At 33.8% G+C, this 13,547-nt stretch overlaps 1 protein-coding gene across 3 annotated transcripts in view; it reads right to left on the bottom strand.

Annotated features, from left to right (window-relative positions):
- The window catches only part of LOC150099427 (protein vein-like), a 384,314-nt gene extending 371,872 nt beyond the window's left edge, over positions 1-12,442 (bottom strand). For all 3 annotated transcript variants that reach the window (XM_090403331.1, XM_090403332.1, XM_090403333.1), the window contains exon 1: positions 11,776-12,442. In XM_090403331.1, the coding sequence (XP_090259457.1) occupies positions 11,776-12,382 (607 nt within the window). In that variant the 5' untranslated portion in view covers positions 12,383-12,442. The remainder of the gene's footprint in view (positions 1-11,775) is intronic.
- Between the last annotated feature and the right edge of the window lie 1,105 nt (positions 12,443-13,547).

Below are 13,547 nucleotides of genomic sequence, written 5' to 3'. Positions count from 1 at the left end.
ATGTTTATCAAAATCCAGACAGTCGTGTAAACGACTTTTGTATACAACTGGTACTATACCTTTAAATTTCTTTATTGTCTGTTTTAGTAAACTTTTGCGCATTATTTCACCAACTACTCAAATTATTTCACCAACCACCTTATTGCATTGGCATGCTAGTGAGGTGCCGGGTTTGAAACCAGAACAGGATATCATTGTGGCAATATACCGACGTTGACTTTACTAAGTAATTAGTTGCAGACTTTGGAGGGGTGAGCCCTGGATGTAATGAGGAAAAGCGGCATTACATTGCACTCTTTGATGGCTTGAAATAGAATCCCGTGAGAATCAGTAATTAATTTTACCAGTGAGGAGGTGCAATATAGTTTTATCGTGTTGTAATCATAGGTTTATTTCGCTATTTCGCCTTAACCTGATATTTTTATTGATTTAAATTTGTATTCAAGTTTTTTTTTCGCTTCCGGTACGAATTTCGATTTAGGTTTTTCAACAATATCGTTTTAAGTGTTTTTCGATTTTTTAAGTAAAAAAAAATATCAATTTTATCAGTTTATCGGTTCGAATTCGATTCCTTTTTGTTTTGTTTCGTTTTTTTATTTTTATTTTTATTCCTAGTTATAACCGAACAAAGTGCTGTCACTTGAACCTATTAGGAGAGGTTTCACTCCCACACAGGAGAGGCCACAAGGCTAGTATCAAATAAATGCTGCTTGTGTAGGTTAGGGTCAAGAGCATATAATCTGTTGATATTATTCTGGAAGAGCTGGAGGTTGTAGTTCTCTTTGAGAAATGCTTCACTGTGAAGGCTCTTCTATAGAACAACCGAGGTGATGGAATAAAAGACGGCTGGGAGTTACAGGTTCCATGAGTCTGCAGTTCAGCTGTAAAAGGATGCTGAGCAGCTGCTGCTCGTAACCTGTAGGTTTAGCAGATGAAGGTATAATGAATGCTAGACTATGAAAATATCTGTGGAAGAGACACAATGTGGAAATAATAAACTGGCCGTTTCTAGACAGAGACTGAAGAGAAAGAATTTGTAAGACAGGGGTCATCGGTGAACTGATCATTCTCTTCTGGACTGCATCTGAATTTTTAGAGAAGTCTTAGAAGCACCCCCCCCCCCCCAAATTTGAGTACTTAATAGATTATTATCTTTACCAGCACATTACAGAAGGAGAACTAGTAACCAAAAGTTTTAGTTCAAATTAACAGTATCATCATCAGTTGCATCAGTCTTGGGACTGGTAGCTCAGCAGCAATTTCCTCCATTCCGCTCTGTCATTGCTTTCTTCTTAACCTCTTGGTAACTCCTCAAACCCGTGCTGTCTTTGACTTGGTCAAGAAAGCTTTTCCTTGGTCTGCCTCTTCTTCTTTTCCCCTCTATTTTGCCTTCAGTTATTCTTTTCACAAGTCCATCATGTCGAAGTATATGTCCAAACCACCTATTCCTTCTAATTTTGATCGATTTTAATAGAGTTCTTGTTTCGTTTATCTCTCTCAGGACTTGTTGGTTTGATTTTTTTTAATTAGTAAAGACATTGATATGGAGCATTGCACTGTATGGATGTAAAACCTGGATTCTAGGCAGAGAAGATGTAAGAAGATTGGAGGCTTTTGAAATGTGGTGCTGGCGTCGCATGAATAAAATAAAATGGACAGAAAAAAAATTAACAGTATATTCAATTGAAAATACTTAATGAGTACAGCTGGCAACAATAAGGTATTTTTTTTCTTGCAAAAATGAATTAATTTACAAAATATTTCTATAAAATATTGAACTTTCCTAAAAATTCTGTCTCCACACTACTTGAGGAGGTAAAATTTCTCCTCTAAGTGTTCAACTTAGATATGGTCAAAATTTTAATACGTTTTTGTTTTTTTCCAAAAATGACTTTGCTATTTTGTCTCCTACATTTTCTTTGGTATTTACATTTCCTTTACGAAACCTTTCAATTTAATTAATTTGTTCACGTAAATAATTTAGAATACATACCAATTGTAAGTTGTTATTGTGGGATAAATTGTTGTATATGTCTAGCAATCGCGAAATTAGGAATAAACAAAAGGAATTTGTAGCAGTAGCGAGTACAAAGTGTATAAAAATTATTTACATAAGTGTGATATGGTTGATAGAGAAGGAAGTCCTCATCGGGATAGAGGATGAAAGATGTGTTATTTTTCAGAAGACAGAAGAAAAGAGGAGCTTTCAGGAAGTAATATTGTTGAGAAAAGAAGAAGTAAAGCTAGAAAAAAACGAAGTTTCATGAAAAGATCAATTGGTTTGAAACTACTTGGTATAAAGTAGAAGCAAACAGAACAAATATATACTGTGGGTTATAGGCTCAGTGATCAAAGAAGCATATTTGACAAATTTAAGTAGAAAATAGCATTCATGTAAACTTTTAACTATTGGAAACATCAGGAGGTAGAAGAAAACAGCACATGGGGAAATAAAAAGAATTTATAGAGTACTTGATGATTATTATCTTTGTCAGCATGTTATGAGGACCAGGGATCAAGACTGTTAGTTCTAAAAATTACATCCGAGAAAGTATAATGTAACTCTAAATGAGGTGGCCAACAATTGAAAAGAAAGAATGACTATGCGGTCCTGATGAGAGGTAGTCACGCGTATGTATAAATTTTTCAAAGGAAACGGATACAGGTAGAAATACAGGATCGGAAATATGAAAAACTTAGAAGGAAGCCTCAAAAAATACTATGGCATGAGAAACTGAAGAAGAAAGATGCCAGAAGTACGTGGACGTTATCAAATGATATGTCAAAAAGAGTACTGTCGAATACAGAATTAGAAGGAGAAACTGACTGGGAATTAAATTAATGAATGGCATGATTAATGATATAGATGAAATACAGAGAGAACGATGATGAAGAGATGAATGAATGAACTAGAAATAGAAATCGAAAAGTAGCAAGTACCGTAAAAAAGGCAAAACTAGCTGAGCAGGCAAAAGGAAATGCTAGGAAATTATTTCGTTATGTGGCAAATAAAAGAAAACTGATTATGGAAGAATAGCGTTGGTGAATGGCAGACAGCAGAAAAGTGGTTGCATTACAAGAAACCGTTGAATTATTAAGCAAACATTTTGAATGTGTATATCATACTGTGGAAAGACTGTAATGTCTGACAGTCGACTGCCAGTGGGAGAATGGAGGTGAATGAGCTAGAAGGTGTAAAAGATGCAAAATCTCGATGTAAATACAACAATGGAATTTAACTGGACATGCGTTAAAAAATGCGTGAGAAAGAGAGAACATTTTGTACTTTTGATGTCTTTTATCTTTCTAATGTGAATCCCTCCCACAAAAAGATGTACACCTATAAGTACATTAGTATTTAGCCAAATGGGCGGACTAAGAATTAGATAATTCGAATCCCCAAAATCCTTGCACTAAAGACCTAATGTGCTACTTTTTCAAGCCAGTTTAGATACGAAACGCAGGCAATCTCACACCAATCGATGAAGTTCATTTACTATCTAAAAGCATCCATAAACATTCTTTCCCACAGTGGGATTCAAATCTACAGAGACGGTGGACTCGCCAGAGGATAAGCTATCCGCTTGATCAACCTGGACACCTAGTCTGAGTTCATTCAGATATGTTGCTAAAGGAATGGAAGGAGGTTAAAACAATCAAGTAACACAAGGATGATGCCAAAACGGAGGGAGCATATAATAGGCTAGTTCGTATGTCGGAGTGGATTCTCCTGAATTCCAATTAGGTTTCAGGAGCAAGTAAAGAGCAATGTGAAACTTTGCGGATGGCTTTGTCAATTAGCGATCTTATTCTAGTTATCTGCTTTATATACTAGTAACGATTGAATTAGATGAGGACAGTAGCAACACAGTGATATTACTGGACATTGTATTCCATTCCGTTTCACTGTTATTCTAATCGATATCAATATGCTTACTCATCCCTACCAGCGACAGCCCAGTGGGGCTGAATAAAAACTGTGCGTATTTCTCAAGGTCATCGCATTAACAACATCAGCATTTTTGTTATTCAGAAATATAATGTATTCGTACCAATCAAAATCTCACAGCAAACATTTTTCTCATTCAAACCTAAATGTAACTATTTCCTTCTCAGCTGCAAACAGCACGGAAGTCTTACTACCTAAAGCAACCTTATTCTTAGACACTAGTATTAGTAATATATATTTTGTACTGCAAATACTTTGCATTTTTATGGGTATCATTTTACTTGATAGAAAACGATGAATATAAAAATTCTATAATTAGATAAATGCAAAAGAATTCATTTTAATATGTAAGTTGGTTCCGAAGCTTAGTAAACAGGCGCAATTTATTATTCCATTTGTTACTTAGATCAACTTAAGTTGGTCCTGGAAGGTACACCAGTTGGAACATCATTACAAAAGAAATTGATCATCAGCTACAGATAGAGTGAGGAAAAGGACAGTTGAAAGAAAGAAATATTTTCGCTATAAAGAAATTCCTGTAATAAATGTGAAATATTACAAGATGTATGAAGACACTATGTTTTTTTTATCAGAGTAGTAAATAATTAAATAATAAATGAATTTATTAGTTCAGTAAGAAGCACTGCAATTCAACTAAAACTCCGTAAACTACCTGATTATGTATATATATATATATGTGAAAAGGTTTTTACCTTGGGGATAAACTACCTGATAATGTGTGTGTGTGTGTATATATATATTAGGGTTACCAAGTAATTTTATAAACTTGATTATTTTACTCCTAATATTATATATATATATATATATATATATATATATATATATATATATATATATATATATATATATATATATTATCCCCAAGGTAAAAACCTTTTCACATATATATATATATATATATTTATATATAATTTATTATAATTTCATAGTTTATTATAATTTCACATATAATAAACTACCTGATAATGTGTGTGTATATATATATATTATATATATATTAGGGTTACCAAGTAATTTTATAAACTTGATTATTTTACTCCTTTATTATTATTATTATTATTACTGAAAATATATTTATTACTGAACTAATAAATTCATATATTATATATATATACATAATCAGGCAGTTTACGGAGTTTTAGTTTAGTTGAATTGCAGTGCTTCTTACTGAACTAATAAATTCATTTATTATTTACTACTCTGATATATATATATGTATATATATATAGGTTTTTAGTAATACAGCGCTTTATCAACTTTACCTATACTAGTTGCTACAAGGTGCTTTTATTTTGAATAAGAAACTCTGGATGAGATAAAGATGTGAAAAGTTTTTTACCTTGGGAATAATATATATTAAGGATACCAAGTAATTTTATAAATTTTTTACTCCTTCTCCCAAGTAAACAAAACAGTTAAGAATTTCCGATAATGTGTTTTGCATTATCGGACATTTTTACTAAATTATATATATATAACTCAGTAAACTACTGATATATATTATTATTATTATTATTATTATTATTATTATTATTATTATTATTATTATTATTATTATTATTATTATTATTATTATTATTATTATTATTATTATTATTATTATTATTATTATTAAGAGATATCTCCATGGAGTCAGTGATTCATTGAGGGAAGTCACATACTACACACACCAGCTATCACATTCATTCTTGAATTCATTCACACTGCTTGCACTCGCCACATTTAAAGGCAATCCATTCCAATCACGCACCACCCTCTGAGAGAAAATCTAGCCCTCACACCCTTCTTGGCGGCCTTCATTCTCAGCTTCCAATGATGCCCTCTCGTCCTTTCCACACCCTCCATGAATCGAAAAATTCCATCAACTGAAATCCTGTATAACCTTTCAGAAGTTTGTAAGTCTCAATCATATCACCCCTCTTTCTCCTGTTTGCTAGTGTCTGTAGTCTACAAATTCTCAATCTGTCTTCATAATCAGTATTCCACAATCCTGATATCATTTTTAACATTCCCCTTTGTACTCTCTCCAATATATCAGAATCACAATGGAAACCAGGAGACCAGACCTGCGCACAATAGCCAAGTGAAGTCTTATTAAGGTCTTGTAAAGAGGCAAAATAACATCCTTATCTTTACATGTGAACGTTCGTTTCCGCATTGCAATTATCTTTTGAGTTGTATTTGCAATCTTTGCCATATGGCTCCTGAACTTCAACTTCCTATCTATTAACACTCCAAGATCCTCAGCCCTCATCAGTTTCTTCTAGCCTAACCCCACCAATATAATACGACATTGGATATCTAATCATGCTGAAGTGAATGACTTTACATTTACTGACATTGAGCTGACACCCATTTTCCCATGCCCACAATTCCAGCCCATTCAAATCATTCTACAAAGACTGCATATCAGCAGCATTCCTGATTACCCTACCTATCTTTGCATCATCAGCAAATAACTGTATGTCGCTTGTCAAATCCTTCCTAATATCATTAATGTACAAATTGAATAAAAGTGGACCAAGCACTGATCCTTGTGGTACATCACTTACTACCTTAAACCTTACAGATTCAGATCCCCCCATATAACACTTTTCGCTATCCTGTCAGTCAGCCATCTTTTTATCCGTGCTAATATTGTATAACCCAAACCCATTTTCTCCAATTTATGCAACAGTCTTCCATGCTGTGTTCTGTCAAAAGCCTTAGCAAAATCCAAAAGTATCATGGTGTATCCATTCCCCTTCTCTAGTTCAATAGTAACATTGTTAAAGAATGTGAGCAAGTTGCTAAAACATGATCTTCCCTTAGTAAACCCATGTTGTTCATTGCAAAGTAGAGATTCACTGTCAATGCATTTTCTGAATGCGGGCCGTAACCATTTTTTCCAAAATCTTCATCACCACTCCTGAGATACTAATTGGTCGATAGTTGGATACATGTCTTTGCACATATATATGCATCTTCCCTTAAAATTCGAGCTTAATTTCAAGATTCAATAACTTTTTTGAGTGTGTTTTTGAAAATACTTAAGGGCACTTATTTTGAATAACACTTTGCCCGTAAGTTTTCAACAACATAATCTGCCAGAGTGGATCTGCTTTATTGCGCAGTCAAGTTTCGATGAAAGTTATTATCTAGGATATATTCCAAATTCCTCGATATAATTTTAATTTAAACTGGAAGAATTTAAATCCCTCAGAGTGAAAAGCATCTTTTTATTCTCCTCCAATCATTTTCATATGTTGCAAATCTCTCAAAAAAAAAAAAAAAAAACGAAATCGCAAAGTTGATGTAAAAGTCAGAGAATGTTTACACATTGACGGAGTTCAAAAATAAATAAATAAAGTGGCAAGTACATTTGAAATATCGCACAGCAGAGATTAAAAATTCGGATTTTAATCATAAAAGTGAAAAATTAAGAAAATAACCTCATGTTCAAATGCTATAATTTGGAAACTGCCAAACAAACCAAAAAGCAGATGTAGTGTTATTCACAAGAGACAGCCATCGTTATCCAGTTTTTTTTTTTTTTTTTTGGATAACGATTATACGTCTAGAATTGAATGGCATATGAACAAAATTAAACGAAATTTCTAACATAGTGCTTTTATTTTTTTCCGTCCGAACTGAAATATTCCATATTTTAGATCAAACTAACACAAAATTCAGTTGTCAGAATATTTCCTCTACTTATATGATATAGTGCAAAATTATTTATGTAATTAGTCTTTTTTCTTAGTTAAAGCAATTGCTTTATCTTTACTCCGGAAATGTATACAATACTTTTTTTATTCTTGTGGTATAAATTAATTTAATGTGGTATAATTTGATTTAATTATTGATGTATTATTTTGTTAATTAATTTCTTGGTTTTATATATTCGATCAATAGTTATAAAGCTTGATAACATTATTCTTATATTAAGAACAAAATGCTTTAAACCTTAACAATTATTTCTAACAGCAATACAGTTATATAGAGCCATATCAAATTAAGGAGGTTTATTAATAAACTTTTTTATATTTTGAATTCTACCGTAAAGAATGATAAGTGTAATTCAGTAATATGCAGTGAATAGTAATAAATAAAAAACATTAATATTCAGAATGCGCATAATACAGATGGGGAAAAAAAATACGTAAGAAAAGCACATTTTCGATCTAACTTGAAAATTACAGTGTGAATTATACAATAGATATAATCCTTTAACCCAATCTCCAACAAGATGCATCGTTCTTTATTTGTGATAGACAAGAAAAACGTAAAAATTTCTCCTGAGCTTTATATTTTACTTTTTTTTATATGTAATATGAATTTTCTTCAGTTTTTCAGAAAAAGAAACGTAACCTGACATGCTCATCCTAATGTGTTCATCACATCAAACTTGTTTGGGATCTGTACTCAACAAACGAACACAGCACACCCTTGTTTCTATAGTTCTGTGCAACTCGGAATCGGTCAGCCAAGCGTGGAGACAGAGAAAGCCGCTCGTGCTCCCTGCCTTCCCCAGAAACCTTGGGGATCAGCGGTGGGCGTTAATGGGCAAAGAACGAGGAACGAGTGATGAGGCCTGTATACATATGTCTACTTTGTCGAAATGGATCTATCAACAGCAGCAGTCTGAAGTACAAAATCATCGCAATTTGATTTCAGTAAACAACTAGCCTGTATCTCAAGATAAAAAACCGAACGATTGGCACGGACAAGAAATGCATTCCTAACAGTAGCATGCATATTTGGAACTACACATGCAGTAAATCAAACTTTGTGCAACGTCACGTTACGTTACATTACTATGATTTACAGTTACAGATTTAGGTTACATTACTATGATTTACTATGATTTACAGACTTTCATATTATGTTATATTTATAAGCGTGTTATGCAATTTTTGTTACATATTTTATTTGGATTTCTTAAACTGTACATTCTATAAGACATTATCTTACTTTACTTTACTTTAAGATCGATGGCTTGTATGTCTAAAATTTCTTTAGGTACTTCTAAATCTCATCAGTACATTATCTAACGAGAAAAGGAAATTACAGCCAGCAAAAGACAAGTGATATTTTAATCCTACTTTATAAAGTCGCTCGAACTACTGTACTGTACAGGCAGAGAAAGAGGGAGAGAGAGTATCTGCCTGTTTGATTTTAGCTTAAAATTCGAAACCAGGTTAGTTTTGTTTATATGGATTTCAAGCCATTTTAGTTACTTCAGAAATTCGTCTAAACAATAAATAATCTTTATGAAGTTTGCCAGTCTGATTACAGAAGTTGTGAATTATACCGTTTTATTCTCTCATTATTATTTTTATGGGGGGAAAGCATAAGAAAAAAAATGTAAACACTTTTTTTTAAAAAGTCTAAAACCAAAACATAAAAGCAACTCTGTCCCAGAAGTTGGCGATGAGTAGACCATCTGCATAGGAGTTACAGGACATCGCCATTTGTTTTCATGGTCTGAAGATAAATTTCATGGCTGAGTGCATGTCGGTAACCTAAAATTTAATTAGAAGTTGCATGATTAAATGCTGAATAAATAAAATGAAACATACTGGATAAACACTATCTGTAATAGCTGATTCACAATAGCAATTTTGATTCACAATGGCGTGGGATGCAGCAATTTGAGGTTAAAACTATGTTCAATTACCTGCTGAACAAATACTGGAAAAATGCATCAGATAAGCATTATTAGAAACGCGCTTATCGTTCATTTTTTTTATTCGAATAGCAACACGTTTATTTTTATAAAGCCAATAACAAATGTTATACAAATAATAAACTAAAATGATTTCCGAGATAACAGCTGCCTACTTCGACAACTGTTTTTCTCTTCAGCATTAGTAATACGTGTAGTGTTTTATTAACTGCGTGGTTTTGATTTGATTTTTATTAACAACATAACAGTGAGAGTTCACATGAAACACTAAGGATATCTCCGATGATATATATATATATAAGTACTCATATTACATTAAAATAGGCTGATAGGTTAACGCAACTTAAATGGAACCTTGATTGTAAATCCATAAAATTTCTATTTGATTTTTACTTTAATTTTATTTTATTTTAATAATATATACATATATATATATATATATATATTATTTATTTATTTATTTATTTATTTAAGAAGTCTAAGTTCAGCATAAACCCAAACGATAGAATATTTTTTTAAAATAAATAAATAAGGTTATTTAATGTTCATGAAATGTTCATTTTGAAAAATTAAGTTTCTTTGGCGGAATCTACTGACATAAAACACAATCAAAATGCGCGATATTTGACAACCTATTCGCGACAACGCAACTTTAATGGAACCTTGGTTGCAAATCCATAAAATTTCTATTATTATAAATACACATATTTTGTTAGAATAAAAATTAAACATGTGGTCCAATACCGTGTGCGATATAAAAATTCTAGCTTTATTTTATTTAATTGTAGTCAATAAAGAAATGCCACGTGATCATCAAACACACCGGTCTCCATTTAATGGATGCTGTGACACGTGGTTAGATCGTATGATGAAAACGAGCCATGAGAGGAAGCTGCAAGTGCCACGTTTAAACAAATAAGGACTCTGAGTTTTGCTTGAACACATACTTTATAATACTGCGCTAAAAATAAAGTTACATGTAACCTTCTCTGTAATCAATTCTTCAGGAATTTCGTAAATCCATTGAAAACTTTTCACTCAAACATTACATTAATTTAATTAACAAAACTTTTATTTTCACATGGAAGGACTGGAGTGTACAGTTTCTTAAAAAGTGATGATTAACAGCATTCAACTTCATGTGAATCATAATCATAGTAGGCCGATAATCTTTGAGCCTGTTCCTAATTTTTATGAACGAACATAGGAAAAAAGAATCCAGTAAAATATTCATATGCTATTTTTCATAGTGTCATATTATATTAACGAATTAGTTAATATAATTTCACAAATTATTTGAAACCAGGTGCTCTGAATACCACTTATTTACTCACTTAAACAAATGGAAACACACACACACACACACACACACACACACACACACACACACACACACACACACACACACACACACACACACACACACAGAGAGAGAGAGAGAGAGAGAGGCCACATTGAAACTCGTACGTACTCGGCACATGATACGTTGCATAAAAAGGGATACAAAATACCAGATGTAGTCAGTGGACGACCAATCTCCAGATGGCTATGATAAACAGTGTCTGACCTCCCTTAAGCCCGCCACTACAGGCGACTCACTGTTTACATCATCATCGTGCGAGCGAGGTCATCTAATCGTTTAGTTAAAAGAGCAATGCCGGAGATATGTTTAGCACTTTCAATACATACGATTTTTCACATTTTGTAAAATGTTCCAATGCAAGCTATATATTTTGGACTCAGCGTTTCGACGGGATTACAAAAACTACGTTGTTTGATGATTTGATGTGTCAGACTATGGAATTATGCCTTGACAGAATTTAATTTGCAAACTCATAAAAGTCGGTAATGTAAGTATATTTTAAAAAGGAAAGTTAAATATTATAACGTTTCATTTAAGCAATACATGTGTAACTGTATTTTTTTTTTTTTTTTTTTTTTTTACTAAGTTGATAACATGATACTTGTAGAGGGAATATATATATATATATATATATATATATATATATATATATCAGGAACAGGATGAATATCGTCTACACTCTCCAATGATAAATAACTATTGATTACTACTTTTGTCAAAATTGTACTTCACCATCCTGCCATCTAAAAAATAACAAAAGACAGTTCTACTCACCACAGCGCCTACAAAGAATCTTACGCACAGCCCGATTAGATCTCCGGGTGTGCACCTCCGGGGTGGCCACAGCAACGAAGGTGGCAACAGCTGAGTGCTTGGAAGATCGCGGAGCCACAAACACGATATACCGCTGTTCTGGCCTTAAGTCCCGCTCGTGCACAGCTGCCATACAAGCAATGTTTTCTGAGCCGTCCGTACCCCGGCCCACCCTTGTACGATTCACGCGGGGTGGCCGACTGCCTCGACCACCACTGCTTTTGGCACTACCACTGTCACTGCTGCCGCTTTTCCTGCGACTGCTGCTCAAAGAAAATTCCACAAAAACATCCGATTTATCTTGAAGCACTACATCTTCTTTCATTTTATAAACTTTTTGAATCCGAAATAAGGCAATAATGACACTGCCACCAATGTTGATGCTGCTATTCGATGATAAAGAAAATCCTATAAGTTTTCCTTGAAAAACCACCGGAGATAAATATGCTTTCGAAGCAGGATCAAAACTTTCTTCATCTATTGCATGAAAGCAAGGGCTGGCCCGCACCCACGGAGAAAAGAGCGCTAAGCCGATGAGCACCAGCCAGCGAAGGACTGAAGTCCTCATGCCTCCGTTAGTAAGCCTGACTGAGGGCTGGGTGGGAGTGGGGCAGAGCGGGAAGGGTGCCTCAACTTCCACGCAGACATGCTTTGAATGACGCTCGTCGCTTCATGTTTGCGGGAAAGCCCTCAGCGTTAGCTCCCAAGACAACGTCATGCGCGCTGAACTTGACCTGACAATTTGTCTGCGCATGTCGTATACCGTGTTCCGCTCTTCTGTTCGTGTGTATGTGTGTGTGTGTCAGACCAATTAAAAAAATTAATTAGGTACATATTTAAAGACTGCTGATACGAACGGTCTGGGAACGTATCAATTTATTCTGTGCAACTTTTACCAGCTGATTAAAAGTGCTCCTTTTTTATTTTTTTTTAATTTTTGTTAATTTTATTTATATTCAAGCACTACTTGTTTATATTTCTCATTCGTAAAGCAAGTGAACGTATCATATTAAGCTGATCGTATCGATTAAGAATTTATATCGTGGTCCTTATCTGTCCATCCATAACTAGAAACAATGAAAAATATTTGGCACTCTGTTAAAAAATATCATTATACAGCCCATTTCCAAAAATGAGATAATCATCATTTCATAATTTGCATTCTTTTAAAGCTTTCTCTCTTTGTGTGCGTGCATGCGCACGTACACGCACACACACAAAAGGGAGAGAAAGAGAGAGAGAGAGAGAGAGATGAGGGTGACTTCAAAAATAACTGTCGCTTTTATGGAACAGTGTGTGTGTGTGTGTGTGTGTGTGTGTGTGTGTGTGTGTGTGTGTGTGTGTGTGTGTGTGTGTGTGTGTGTGTGTGTGTGTGTGTGTGTGTGTGTGTGTGTGTGTGTGTGTGTGACAGCTACAAAAGACACAGAAAAGGTTGTTCAGCCAATGCAGTAATACTCTGGATGGGTCGAAAGTAGAGAAGAAAGCAAACTTTGAAAATTAAAACTATCAATGCGAATTCTGATAGACCGACCATAAAAATATCTGTTGAAAATGAGCACGGCAGAAACTAAACGCCTGTGTGAAAGAGAGAGTGAATCTGAGAAATATGTGTCATTAATCAGTCTAAACTGCTCTCTTCTGTAATAAGTCAAGAATTTTGATGGTGCTCTTAAGAGCAACAACCTAGATGTGACAGCATTATTCTACGACCGAACGAATTTGCCATTTATATA

Source organism: Typopeltis vanoorti, chromosome 14 (assembly GCF_054136105.1).
Source record: "Typopeltis vanoorti isolate ZY-2024b chromosome 14, IOZ_Tvanoo_1.0, whole genome shotgun sequence".
Taxonomy (NCBI): domain Eukaryota; kingdom Metazoa; phylum Arthropoda; class Arachnida; order Uropygi; family Thelyphonidae; genus Typopeltis; species Typopeltis vanoorti.
This window is presented reverse-complemented; position numbering and strand designations above follow the sequence as displayed.